The 15,185-nt window shown below is 33.0% G+C and overlaps 1 protein-coding gene across 13 annotated transcripts in view; it reads right to left on the reverse strand.

Annotated features, from left to right (window-relative positions):
* Window positions 1-15,185, reverse strand: part of LCOR (ligand dependent nuclear receptor corepressor) — a 110,928-nt gene that overhangs the window by 35,988 nt on the left and 59,755 nt on the right. For 8 of the 13 annotated variants that reach the window (XM_032491176.1, XM_032491175.1, XM_032491177.1 and 5 more), the window contains 3 exons: window positions 9,658-9,790; window positions 5,135-5,422; window positions 2,125-2,218 (listed from right to left, as the gene is read on the reverse strand). The exons of 1 other annotated variant lie outside the window; for it this stretch is intronic. In XM_032491176.1, the coding sequence (XP_032347067.1) occupies window positions 2,125-2,218; window positions 5,135-5,422; window positions 9,658-9,790 (515 nt within the window). The remainder of the gene's footprint in view (window positions 1-2,124; window positions 2,219-5,134; window positions 5,423-9,657; window positions 9,791-15,185) is intronic. 4 more of the 13 variants (XM_032491179.1, XM_032491180.1, XM_032491182.1 and 1 more) reach the window with 1 other exon arrangement.

Below are 15,185 nucleotides of genomic sequence, written 5' to 3' on the forward strand. Positions count from 1 at the left end.
GTACAGTAATAAAAGAGTAAGCCAAATTATTTATTTTAATGCAACATAGTCAACATTCATGACAACCAGCTATAAAATTGGAACACTTTACATTGGTGGATGGAACCCATAGATAATTGCTCATTTATCCCACAAACAAGTTGATGTTCATTATAAAAAAAAATCAAACAACACCAAATAACATCTTATTTTGCTTAGGAAAAAAAGATTTGGCTACCAGCCCCAAGGGGGAGAAAAAACCCAAACCAAAACACCCATCGAAGAATTATAACTTACCACAGTTCTTCATTTTAAAACATTAGTTGCAGATACATGAGTACCACTGATTTTCCATTTGAAATCATCCAAGCTTTAAAGAATCTGCCCTTTGTTTCCCCCAAAACATTGTTTAAGTTCTACTCAAAGTAATTACTGTCAGAGGTATATAAACAATTTTTAGCAGAGTTCTTCAGTTAAAAAAAAATTTTCTTCTTAAAATACCAAATATCAATTTTGAAATTTTAAGCGGATAGCTTTCAAATAATGTTTAAAAAATTAACTACTTACACAAAGTTAATTCCTAAGTTTTCATTTTCACTATAAAGATTATCAATGGGTAAAACTGACAACTACTAAAGCATGCCCAAGGGGAATAATTATGGTAACTAGGCACAAAAGTGGAACTTTGCAGAAATAATGATAAACCAGCTATGTTTTCCAAAAGTCTATAGGGATTTTGCTTTTATCAGTAAGTAACATAATATGGATAACAATTCAACTAAAACATGGACAGTACTACCCATGCTTTTGTCTTCCAGAAAACACTACCACAAGGAAAATATTTACTTTCCATTCAGATGGACAAATCCAACAATTTCAACCCTTTAATACATGGACCTGGTGGTCAAGTTTAAAGTGAATCTTATGCAAGGGATTCATTATTGCAAACAGCACTTAGGTTTCTCCTGCATATGCCCTTGATTACACAACTCAAGTTTTTTGATACCTAAATGGACCCAATGATTTGGGATCATGATGAATTATATCTAGTTTGAACTATGGTGAAAAAAAGCACTTAAGAAAAAAAAGATTAGCAAACTATGCAAAATAGATTAAATTAATAAGTTATTCTAGACCTAATATAGGATGAGAGAAAAAGGAAGATGATGGAATTTTAGAGAAAATAAAGGAGCATTTTAGAAATCAGTGACGGAATCCTTCAATTTGAAGGAAATTAAGAGTAAGTTGAATAAGGTTAATCCATTTAGTGTCTACTTACTCCTTAAATATCTAAACTACTTCCCCATGTTGACATTGTAAAAACTAAATAAACCTAAATATTAATTAATTTACTAAAGTTATTTTTCATATCTAGATGAAGCCGATTTTTGGTCACAACACAGTTTTATGGAAATGCCTTCCCAATATGGCATCTAAATATATTCATTACTACCTGACCTCTAAAAATGATTACTATGTACACACGGACAGAGAATTAGACAATTCTTACACTTATAAAACTAGGTAAACAGAAAATTCACTTTAGTCTAAGAGTTATCAAAACTGAGCATGTAATGTCTTGGCAGCATAAGACGGTTATCTACCAACATCTACAACCAGTCTTATCCAATTCAAAACAAAAAATACACACAATTATTTTCTGAACTGCCACAGAGTTAAAACTGCAGTTCAAATCAACAAACAAAACAAAACCAAAACAAACAAGAAAAAAGCAAACAGCCCCACACTCCATTAGAGATACCAAATTACATACCAGAACCCAATTCTCATTCAACAACCTCAGCACACATAATATTGCCTTTACATCTGAACTCTGAAATTATTTAAGTTGGGTTTCACACTCCCAAATACTCAACAACAAAAGGCCCAAAGACATTCTTGCCATATTCCTGATTACTTACTATTTGTACTAAACTGGCAAAACTGACCTATACTAGTCAACTCTAGATTTCACAGACTGTGCTTTTACTTGATTGATAGACTAAACGTAATTTCACTAAAGGCCCACCAATAAGAGTGTTACTCTGAAAAATTAAGTTTTAAAACACACAAGGGAGATTGGACTCAGTATTTGATAAACTGTCTCCTATAAAACTGTGGAAGGCCACAAATATTTTCCCTTACCCGTTCCCTTGAGTACTGGAGCAGCCTGGAGAATGGCTCAGGGAAGTGCTGCCAGCACATGGACTTTTCTTAGTGGATAGATCAAGTACACCGTCTGTAGAGACACAAAGAAACACCTGAGGATATTAAAAACTGGGAGCAAATACGAACTGAATAGGCTAAAAATGACAAAGTAGTAGGCCTAGTCAACTAAGCAGGTAAAATTAGCCATATATTTTGAGTTATGAAACCAATTCATTAATAGGATCAGGATATTTTTTCTTCTGAAGTGACATAAATTTAGCAAAGTCTGGTATATCTAATATCTCCAAGGGTTAAATATTTTATTAATAAGGCAAAAGAAAAGGTAGAGCATAACACTAAAGATATTAAGATATAGTGAGATACTAGAAATGGCAGTTTACATAGTATGAGGTTCTGCAACAGAACTATGTCATTTACTCAGTTTACCTTGATCAAAGCATGAGTTTTCAATGCCACAATGTCAGACAAATTATAAAAATCGAATTTCTCAAGAGCTAGTAGGTCTACCTGAAACACTAAGAGTACGTGAAAGTTGGATTTAGAAAATTTTAATACAAAAATATTTTGTAAACAAGTTTATATGGTTATAGTAAACATATATACAAGACAGTATGTAAGATAAATCAGTTGTTAATTGTTTATAATTTGCATGTGTCCTAATTACTCTTTGGACACATCTGCAAAAAACTATATTTGGATTCAACCTTTTGGGAAAAATCAGCAGGGCTTCAAAATCGACTTGTTGATACTTACAAAGGCAAAGTTTAAGGAAAGAAAGAAAAATGAAACGTCTTGATACTGAAAGGAGCCTTGCAGGGTAACCTTTTTTTTTTTTAAACTGAAGCTAGACCAAATAACAAATTCATGTTATTAGAACATTTCTTCTCCCCCGAAAGATTTTTTTCCCCTCATACACAAGTCTAGAAAAGAAAATTCAAAGTCTAGATAACTTTCAAAGCTGCCATTCTGTCCAAAATTAACAGAGCAAGGTAACATTCAATGCCTTTGATATTCAGTTGGCTAGCAGAGAAGCCGGCTACCTAGTTATGTTAAAAACCACTCCAATATAAAACCCATTTGGGACACTGTAACTCCCTATTTCAGGCTGTTAGAAATAAATATGCAACTGAGTTCATAAACCAAAAAAAGCCCACACTCATACAGAGTAACTGTTGTCCTTTAGAGTCACTAATATTTCTAAAAATACAATTGTAATCTTACAGAACCAAGTATCCTTTTAGACACCTAACCCAATTAGATACCTAACAAGCAAATGCACTGTTTAAAATATTTCCAACCAGAGACAGTTATTATTTCCTAAGCCTGTCTAATCAAACAGGCAACATAACTTAAATCTACCCTGAAAAATACTGTGATTTAAGTTGAAAACATATTAAAATTCATTGGGAAATATTATTTTAAAATTTTTGGTTCATTTGAAATCTATACTATACTCTTACCATCTGGTTCAAATTTCTCTTGATAAGACCGCACTGTCAACACAACATACCTCAAGCATAACACTAGCTATAAGAAGTTAAATTAGACTAAATAAACTTGTATCTTTGTATGTTAACCTCCATCATTAATATTTTAGATACAACCTCTATGCTGTTATTCTAATGTAAAACTGAAGCTTGTAATGCAATATTTAAAGCAAACAGATTTTTAATGAAAGCTACCCATCTGCGGTAAAGAAAACAATCCTCAATAAAATAGAATAGAACAACTTTACAAACATGGTAACCAAAGATATACTAATCAATATGAACATTGGACAACTAGGAGGCCTCCTGCTAAGAGATCTCTCAGAACTTAGAGGGGTTTTTTTTTTTTTCTGATGGAGGCACTGGGGATTGAACCCAGGACTTCATATATGCTAAGCATGCCCTCTACCACTAAGCTATATCCCCACTTTCAGAACTTAAAGAGATTTTGACTGCTATTCACTACACAGAAAGAGTTAAGGCAAACGAAAACTATTCAAAAAAATATTCTTTAATAAGCAACTAAAGCCAGTCCATTAAGTGTCATTCCTTCATACACTTACAATAAGCAAAATAAAGTCATTTCAGAGTTTCTTATAAGAATTAAACTTATTTACTTTGCAATATAAAAACATATTTCTCACCAATAAATCCACTCTTAGGAGATTTCTACAACAATAAAATCTCATTAGTACAGACATCACCAATTAATTCATCAATTAATAATCTGTAGTGGTTCAGAGTGGCAGAGTTGAAATGCTCACTTCATTTTTGTGAAATTAAAGGTAAAATGAAATCACAAAACTGTAATATTTAATCTTAAGAGAATAACTTTTAAAACACTCAAGAAGTATATGCTTAGCAAAACTGATACCCTCTTAACCTCTTCACTTAACTAGGATCCTCCTCACAGATTACCTTTTGAAAATACCCTAGTTAGTTTGTAATATAGTGCATGTATGTATTTGTGTATTTATAAAATACTGACTACAGTTAACAACCTGAAGTGTGTCTACTGTTGTCTCATTATTTCTAACCCCGTGAGTTTCTTTTTTAAAAATGCAAATAACACATATTTTGGCCTTACGATCTTATTTGCAGAGTATAACTTCTTTTATCTAACAAGACATATCTATTTCTCAGATAGGTGCTAATCCTAAACACTGATGGATAAGGGGGAAAAGTTAACTTTCAAAGGGCTTTTAAAAACAATGGATATGACAATGCTTTGGAAAGTGTAAAATGCTTACATAAATATCAAGTAACAACTGTAACCACCTAACTTTCCTGGTTCAGTCATGTAACTATGAACTACTGATGGGTAAGGTTGCTACTTTATTCGTACTTCTCTATCACCGCAAAGTCAGGAATAATTTAAGAATCACATTAGTTTTTATCCTATTAGTGTTACTGGTGCCCTACTTGCCAATAATTTTTTTTCTCCCCAAATTAAAAGTATACTTATTGGACAGAGGAGATATCTTGACATCAAACCATACCTTGTTCGCTAGGTTCTGACTGAGACTTTCTGACAGTAAGGTCCAGAGGTGAGTCTTGGTCAGCCATGAGAAGTTTGCTGAGCACAGGGTTCTGAGTAGTTGCAGCCGTGGGAGAGGTGGTGACTGGAGATGCTTTCGGCAGGCTTTGGTTCTTTGTGCTATTGGGCTGGCTGGGGTCCTGAGTAGAGCTATTTTTTGAGGTATATTCAGCAGCAAATTGTTGGATCATTCGCTGCATGATCTCACGGGCCACTAGGGGGATATTGGGGTCGGAGACCCAGGGACTGTCTGTAAACAAAGATTTATTTACTTTTAAAGTGGGACAATGTACTAAAAAGAGACAGCTTTCAAGCAAACAGAATTTCATTTTATTTTTCTCTTAAAATGCAATATCCTAAAAATAGTATTCCCTCTTATATTTTTAATCTCTAGGCTTATAAAAGTTGCAGATTTTTAAAAATATAATTTTAATAAAATTATTCCTAAACACCATCCCCGCCCCCGATTATGAAGTCAAATAAAGGGATAACAAATAGTTTATCTTATGGGCAAGAGTCACTTACCTGATACAGAAATCCCAAAACCCTTCTTTTATGAAAATAATTACTCCCCTGTTTACCACCTATAGATCACATCTGGTCTCCCCTAGATTTTTCCTGAGCCATCTCTTCCTAAATTACTGAAGAATGGAATGTTCAGTTCATGAGGGCTTAATTTACTGTTAAAGACTGAAAGCATACCAAGATTACAAAAGGAGATAATTAATATTAAGACCTATGATAGACTAGGGCAATAGTAGTCACACTTCAATGTTAATCAAAATCACTTTGAGGGCTTATAAAAACAGATTGCTGGGTCCTATCCCCAGAGTTACTGATTCAGCAGTTCTAGGGTGAGCTCAAGAACTGGCGTTTACAACAAGTTTCCAGACACTGCTGATCAGGGGACCATATTCTCAGAACTCCTGGGTCAGGAGTTTAAATGGCAAATCTCTAAAGCCTAAGACCATATTTTCCCACAAGTTCTTTAAATACACTCTGCCAACATTAAACACAATAAACAGGGAAGTAATGAAATACACATCTAAGTTATCAATTTCTAATCAATGTTAGTTTAAAAATAAAGACAATACGAATTCATTAACTCATAGAACCTTCAGTACTGGAAGGGACCTTGAAGGTAAAATAAAAGGGAAAATGTTTTGTATAAACATATCCCATCACATCTCTGTCATTAACACCCTATCAGGGAGACTAAAAGCTTTTTGAGAGCAGAGATTACCCCTATACACGAAGCACCTAATCTTGGTGTAAAGTATAAATTCATATTAGTTGAGTAATAAATGGATCAATCGATTAGCAAATAGTTTGAAGAGTAAGGATCTCTTCAAATCTGTATAGATGGTTGGTGACAGACCCCTGACTAAAACTCTCCCCCTGATCTTAATGCTCCACCTGTAACCATTATACTTCCCTACCACACTCCTGAGGCTTTAGAAGACGGATCTCAGAAAACCTCAGCTTCCTTGGTCTTTTAAATATTAACTATAGAAGGTCAATTACTTTACTCATAATATTTTGGAGTTGTAAGGAACTTTGATTTATAAATTTAAAGGAAAACTGACTAATTACTGTTAATATCACAAAAAACAAACATCATTAAAATCACACAAGACTCCCAAGAACAATTTTTTTTTTCTGAAGGACAAATTAAAATTTACTTAATTTTTTGGAGTTTGAGGTTGGCTCTACCAATAATAACATTTCTGTTCTACTAAGAAGTATTTTTAACCCTAAGTTGCCTCTCTATAAATAGAGACCATGAGTATGCTAGATGGTTTAGGAATAAAGGTATTCAGTAGGTAAGGTTCACAAGTTACTACAATCACCAACCATGGTTCCTTGAATGTTTTAATAAACATTTTAGTCAGATATTCCTTTTTTCAATCTCTCTACCCACTGGGTTTTCTTATTCATAATCATTTAACTTCCTACGTTACATCCTTTTTTTTTCTTACACAGCTTATAACCCTCCAAATGAAAATGAAAGACTATATAATTTCAAGTTTTAATACATCCCTGTATCTTTTTACCCCCTAAAATGCTGGAGTATGTAATACATAAAAAAGAAAGCTTCCAAATAGGAAGCAATATGAATTCATTTATAGAATGTCTCTGTTTAACTAGACTAGTAAATACAATTAAAGAGTTTTGTAAAGAGTCAGAGATTTTAGGATAAAGATCATGAATTCCTACCACTGAGTTTTAAATGCCTGCAGTGTATTTTGCCTCTTTGTTGAATAACTTACACAATTATGAAACACAATTCATGTTTATGATCCGATCACATCTCTGCCATTTGAATTTCTACATCTTTTGAAAGTTTCTTAAGCACATTTCATTCTTTTATTTACTTAAAACACTACATCTATAAACCTAGTCACGCTTAGGGGGAACATGCACAACTGAGTCAAATAAAAATAATAAATCGGGTCAAAATTAAAAGTAAGAAAAACATGTAAATGCTACATCATAGCCACCTGTATGTTTTAAAAATGCAAACCTAACTTTTAGAAAAGTGTCAAATTTTCTGACACAAGTGACAAAGCAAGCTGAAAAGTAATGATCATGACAGTTATAGAAGGCACGCCAGTTCTTAAAGAGGAACTTATTATAGAGTCTATACCACAAAAGCCTGCTCTTATCGCATCTATGTTTCTACCTAGCTACATATAACCTTTTCACATTCAATTATTTAAAATACACAATTTGCAATACTTGGCAACAAAAGACTAAATTGAAATATCTTAATTTTTTATTAAAAACAAAATATTCCCTTCAGATTAAACTGCCTGTCATCTCTATGGATACTGAACATTTTTGGTATTAATTTGAAGACTAGTAATGTCTATCTTTTAGACATTTCCAAGAGGGTTAATAAAATATCTACAAATAACAATATTAATACATAAAGGGGGAACTTCCAATTGCAAAGCAATAGTTCTTTTTCTGAGCATCATATGCCAGTGTACAGACAAATACACAAACTTTACATACAATTTCAGAGGATTCTCATCTCTCAAAGTCTATCCTAAGACTGATTTCAAGGTACGAATTCTCCCCACGAAAGTCATGTGCCCCCAAATTTAATTTCTAAGTAAGAAAACCTGTAGGAACTTTAACCTAAGTTATCCCTACATGACAAAGGGATGGCACTAGTAGAGAAGCAGGCTGAAATTCTCCTCAGGAATCTGCTTGTGATTAACCTCATTAACTCCCCCTAAGCAAAGAGTAAATGAAAAGTGGTTCTTCTATGTAAATTAGGAAGAGGCGTTCCTCTCCAGATAATCAAGTTTCCTGCAGCATTAGACCCATGACTCAGTACACATCTCAAAGAAGAGCAGCAGAAGAGCTGGGAAGATACTGTATTTAGTTAATAAACTGACAGAAACAGATCTAGCAATCATTTATACTCTAAAGTATATATGTGAATTAATTTAAAACAATCAACTGTTCATAAAACTATTTTGAACAGACTTTTGAAATCAGGGTATTTTATGGAAGTGATATGGCGAGCATGGAAGTCTCAGCTGGGAGCTTTAGGTCAGAGGGTATTAAAGGATATAAAAGAAAAGTGAAGAGGTACTAAAAGATTTAATTCTACCTAGGGATCTGATGGAAGAAGGGAAAAAAGTGCCTCTGAAAAGAAAATTCTTGTGCATTCCTTAATTTTATGATACTTTACCTTATATTCCCATTTGAAAATATTGATCACATTAAGCAGAAGCTCAGCTGGTCTCCAACTGTAATCAACCTATTAGAATCTGCATTTATCAGACTTTTAACTAATGTACAGGCAAAAATCACCCTTCAAACTTCGGAAGGAAGGAGGGAACTTCCAGAGGAATGAGAGGCATAAACAAGAACATAGGAAGAAACATTAGAGAAAGTGGAATCATTGAGTCTGCTGAAGATTAAGCAGGGATATTCAGCATTATCAGGAGTTTGTAGAAAACTTTTTTAGCACCTATCATAGTACCCTCCATCTTGGAACTAGATGATTGGCATAACTAAGGACTATAAATTCATTTAGAAAGAATTTTCTTGAAGGTAAAGACTTCACTACGATGAACATGAAGGGAAGCTTCCCAAAGGTCCTGGCTGATGGCAATTATGCTTTGTGGATAGAGAAAAGAAATATAAAAGAAACCTACAAAAGTTTCATGGAGAAAGATAAATTGAAAAATATAAGAGGTAAAGCTATTAAATAAGTTACCTCAAATGTATGTGGGAAATTTTTATTATGTAATAGTGAATTTTTCTTTAATTTTAATAATTTAAAAAACTTTAGAAAACAAGGCTATTTCAAATTTAACTCGACCAAAGGAATATAGAGAATTATAAAGTATATAATCTATAAAGAAAAATATTTTTAAAAGTAACTCTTTTTAAAAATGACACTGAAATTAAAGAGATAAATATAAGACAAGCAGATGCTAAATGTCATTCTTCACTAGAACCAACCTTTTCTATAAAAGACTGCATTGAGGAACTCTTCTGCTTGTCTCTCGAATCGAATGATTTTTGCTTGCTCTTGTTTAAGCAGAGCTTCTTGCCCAGCTCCCGAAGCTGGTTCATCCAGACCGACTAAGTGTCCCTGCAAAAATATTTGGTGAAACATTTGCACAAAAATTTTTCCCCATTCAATATTAAAAGCACAGATCCAAAGTCAAAGACAAATGTTAATAACAGGTAAGATAAATTAGTTTAATACAATTAAAATATTTTAAAACTTCAAATCAGGATATTTAACTCCACAAAAGTATAAAAGCAAAGTGAATATAAAAATATGCTTTGAGTGGTTTTTATCCATATTTTTGATTGAGTTTTGTTTAAATTTATAGGTTAACTTTAAGCATAATTACCAGGGGGAAAATTTCTTTGAGCATTCAAACATAACGGTTCTTATTACACTATAGCACTGGTTCATAGACAACTCAACTCAGACAAAAAGATACCTTAAACACCGAATCTCATTTGAGAATCTTGTTTGCCCTCCTAGTATCTGTTTTCTCCAGACACAAAACAAACATTTTTAAAAGGTCATTAGGAGGGAAAACTCAAAAAGAATGTATCTGAATTCATAATTCTGTCCTGACAGTACTATTTTACAAACAGTAGCTTTCAAATCTTTAGTGGGTTTTGAAATTAATAGGTCAAAACTAGCATTAGAAGAAAAGAATTGAAAAACAGAGTGCATTGCATGTTGTAATGGTTAAACAGTTCAGTATCTTAAGGGTAAACATTTCTGTATCTTATATATATTTGTTTAAACATGATTTCAATATGAAAATATGGGTCCTGATCAAAAAGTTTCAAGATACTACATTAGACTCATCCCAGAGACTCCCAGAATATACACTCAGACTATAGGAGCACTGGACTAGGTTGACAATGCTTTGTACTTATTTCCACTCTTGTAGCTAATAAATAAACAGAAAATTATGACAGTAAAAAATAAGACTATAAAAACCTATAATAAAAAATAAGACTATAAAGAAAAATAACGTATATTTTTTAAGACTTCCTTAAGTTCAAGTGCATATCATTTACTTCATGTCACTGCAATGTATCAACACATGCATTTATTTATATCATGAAAAACTTAGAAGTGCTCTAAATAAGAAAACGGGACATACACTGGCACAATGAATAGTAAATAAGACACTGAAAGCATGTTACAATCCAAAAACGATATCCCCTCAAATTTTAAATATACTCAATGATAACTGCAATCAGTTTTCTATGATTTCCCCATCACCCAAACTATGTCAACAGCACAACCAAAATATGTATTTTGCAAAGACACATTTAACTTCAATTACATATTGTAAATATTTAACATGAAGAATTCTCTTGTATACTCAAACTGAAATGACAGTCCCTTAACATTTCCATATAAGACATATTGTTTGCCACATAATATTAAAAAGCTTTAAACAAAATATTTTAAGTTATGAATCATTACAAACACCTTTATTACAGGTGTTATTTGCCAACATTCTCTTCTATGCATTAAATAAATTATTAAGAAAGTAACTTTTAAAACCGAATCACAAATTTTGATACAGATTTAACAATTAAAATGTATTAGGAACAAGTATTAAAGAGTTCAATAATTCTCATTTGTACTATACTTTAATGTCATTTCATTGTTTATTGATTTTTAAAAATCAGACATTCCATGGCATAAGCTGTACTTACAAGTCCTTAGTCCTACATTCACTCAGTTTAGTCAGACTTTGAACAGAGAATTTATACTTAAACTATGTTTAACGTAGCATTCAGGCCACTTTCTAATATAAATCAACACAGTAACTAACCTAGTGTTCACTAAGGCAGTTGCTACATGTTCGTTTTTGAATCAAAAATTACCAGTTTAATCAGCCTGTACTCTGAAATACACAGCCTACTTTTAGTTGGTTCATGTTAATTATAGTCACACTTACTTATTTTGTTTTTAAACAGTTTGACTGAGGTATGGTACACACTGTACAATTCATGTACCATTTAAAGTGTAAAACTCAATGCTTTTTAAAGTATATTCATAGGTATGGAACCATCACCATGATCTAACTTAAGAACATTTTTGTACCCTAAAAGGAAGCCCTGTACCCATTTAACAGTCACACCCTCATTCCTTAAACCTTAGGCAACCACTATATTTGTCTCTATAAGCCGTATCTACTCTGGAAATTGCACAGAAATGGAATTATACAATATTTGGTTTTTTGGTGACTGATTTATTTCTCCTGGAATAATGTTTGTAAGGTTCAACCAAGTTGTAGCACATATCAGGACTTCTTTTTTTACTGCCAAATAATATTCCATTGTAAGGATAAACAACATTATATCCATTCATCCACTGATGAACATTTCGGTTGTTTCTACTTTTTGTCTACTATGATATGAATAATGCTACTTTTAATATTTGCTTACAAGTTTTTGTGTGGATGTATATTTTCATTTCTCTTGGATATATACACAGGAGTGAAATTTCTGGATTATACGTTAACTATGTTTACCATTTTAAGGAAGTGCCAAACCATTTTCCAAAGTAGCTGTACCAGTTTATATTCCCAGCAGCAATGAGGGGGTCCAATTTCTCCACATACTCATGAACACTTGTTATTTTTTTGATTACACCCATCCTAATATATAAGAAGTGGTATCTCATGATTTAGATTTGCATTCCTCTAATGACTAATGATCCTGAGCATCATTTCATGTGCTTATTGATGGGGGATACCTCCTTCAAAGAAATGTATACTCATATGCTTTGCCCAGTTTTTAATTGGGCTATTTATCTTTTTAGCGTTGAGCTGCAAGAATTCTTGATATATTCTGGATACAAGTGCATTATCAGATATATAATTTGCAAATATTTTCTCCTGTCTGTGAGCTTTCTAACACTTCACTGATGCTACAGTTAAGCTGTACAAGAGTTAAAAAAAATTTTTTTAACAAAGGTACCAGGGATTGAATCCAGGGCCTCATGCATGCTAAGCATGTGCTTTACCACTTAGCTAGTCCCCCTACCCCAAAAGTTAAATTTTAATGAATTCCAATTTGTCTATTTGTTCTTTTGTCATTTGTGCTTTTGGAATTGTATCCAAAAAAAAACTAGTTGCTGACCAAAGGTCATGCAGATTTACTCCTATGTTTTCCTCAAAAATTTTTATAGTTTTAGGACTTACTTTTAGATCTATGATCCATTTCCACTAAATTTTTGTGTGTGGTATAAGGAAGGGGTCCAAGTTCCTTTGTGAAAAATCACTGGCCATAAACTTTACTTCTGGGCACTCAATTCTATCCCATTAATCTATATCTAGCCTCATGCCAGTAACACGCTATGTTGATCATTATAGTTTTGTAGTAAGTTTTGAAACGGAGAAATGTGAGTCCTCTCAATTTGTTCTTCTACAAGATTGTTTTGGCTATTGAGAGTCCCTTGAATTTTCATATGAATTTTTGGATCAGCTTGTCAATTTCTGAAAAACAAAACCCAGCTAGGGTCTTGACAGGAAAGGTGCAGATCATTTGGGGAATAATGCCAACTTCATAATATTGAGTCTTCCAATCATGAACATGGAATGCTTTCCCATTAATTCAGATCTTCTTTAATTTCTTTGAACAATGTTTTGTAATTGACAGTGTACAAAGTATTACACTTTTGTTTATTTTACTCTTTTGGATACTACTATAAATGCAACTGTTTTCTTAATTTCATGTTCAGACTGCTCACTGCTAATGTACAGAAATACAACTAATTTTTAAAACACTGTATTCTGCAAGCTTGCTGGACTTGCTTATTAAATCTAATAGTTTTATAGATTCCACAGGATTTTCTTTAAACAACATCATGTCATCTGCAAACAGACATACTTCTACTACTTCTTTTACAATCTGGATTAACTTTGGTTTCTTTTTGTTGCCTAACTGTCAAGGTTAGAACCTCTGGTACAATGCCAAAAAGAAGTGGAAAGAGTAGATATTTGTGTCCTGTTCCTGATTTTAGGGGGAAACCGTTCAATCTTTTACAATTACGTATGATGTTAGCTGTGTATTTTTGCAGGTCAGGTTGGGTAAGTTCCTGCTATTCTACTTTGCTGAAGTATCATAAGAAAGTTGGATTTGGTCAAGTGTCTTTTGGGGAGGCATCTATTGAGATGACTGTGCTTCCTGCCACTTTTTCTATTAATACATTGTATTACACTAATTGATTTGGGGGGGGGGGTGTTAAACCAACCTTGCATTCCTGAGATAAATTCTCACTTGGTAACGTGTATAGCAGTTTTTAATTGTTGCTTGATTTGATTTGCTTATATTTTGTTGAGTATTTTTTGCATGGATACTGGTGTGTAGTATTCTGGTTACGTCTTTTGTCTGGTTTTGATTTTCAAATACTAGTCTTACAGAATGAGAAAATCTTTCTTCCTTATATTTTATACAAGTTTGTGAAGAATCGGTATTAATTCTTCTTAAACTAGTAGAAATCGCCAGTGAAGACATCTAGCCATAGGATTTTCTTTGTTCAAAGTTTTTTAAATTACTAATTCAATATCTACTTGTTCTAGGTCATATCAGTTTCCCAGGGCTACTGTAACATACTACCATAAACTGGAGGGCTTAAAACAGCAGAAATTTATTCTCTCACAGCTCTAGAGCCTAGAAGTCTGAAATCAAGGTGTCACCAGGGCCTGCTCCTTCTTTAGGCTCTAGGGAAAGAGTCCTTTCTTTCCTCTTCCTAGCTTCTGCTGGTTTCCAGCAATCCTTGGTGTTTCTTGGCTTATGACAGCATAACTCCAATTTCTCCCTCCATCTTTACATGGACTTCTTCCCTGTGTGTTTGTGTCTGTGACTTCAAATCTCTCTTCTTATAAGGACACCAGTCATTGGATTTAGGGCCCACTTGAAGCCTGGGTAACCTCATCTTGACTTGATTATATCTGCAAAGACCCTATTTCCAAATAAGGTCATATTCACAAATACCAGGGATTAGAACTTAAACATTATCTTTTGGGGGGACACATTCAATCTGCAACATACATCTGTTCAGATTTTCTATTTCTCCTCATGCCAGTTTTGTGTCTTTCTAGGTATTTATCCATTTCATCTAAGTTATCTAATCTTTTGGCATATATATTATCAATAGTATTCTCCTTAGAATCCTTTTTACTGCCGTACTGTCAGTAATGGTCTTCACTATATCACTTGCGATTTAGTAATCTGAATCTTCTCTCTTTTTATGTTGATCAGCACTAGATAAAGGTTTATCATTTTTATTGATCTTTTCATAGAACTAACTTTTGGTTTTGATGATTTTCTCTATTTCTTTATTTTACCTTTTCATTTATTTCCGCTCTAATCATTTCCTTCTTTCTGCTTAATTATGGTTTAGTTTGCTCTTTTTCTAGTCTCAAGGTAGACAGGGTATTGATTTGAGATCTTTTCTTCTGTAATGCAGGCATTTGTAGCTATAAATTACCTTC

The sequence above is a fragment of the Camelus ferus genome, chromosome 11, assembly GCF_009834535.1.
Source record: "Camelus ferus isolate YT-003-E chromosome 11, BCGSAC_Cfer_1.0, whole genome shotgun sequence".
NCBI classification, from domain to species: domain Eukaryota; kingdom Metazoa; phylum Chordata; class Mammalia; order Artiodactyla; family Camelidae; genus Camelus; species Camelus ferus.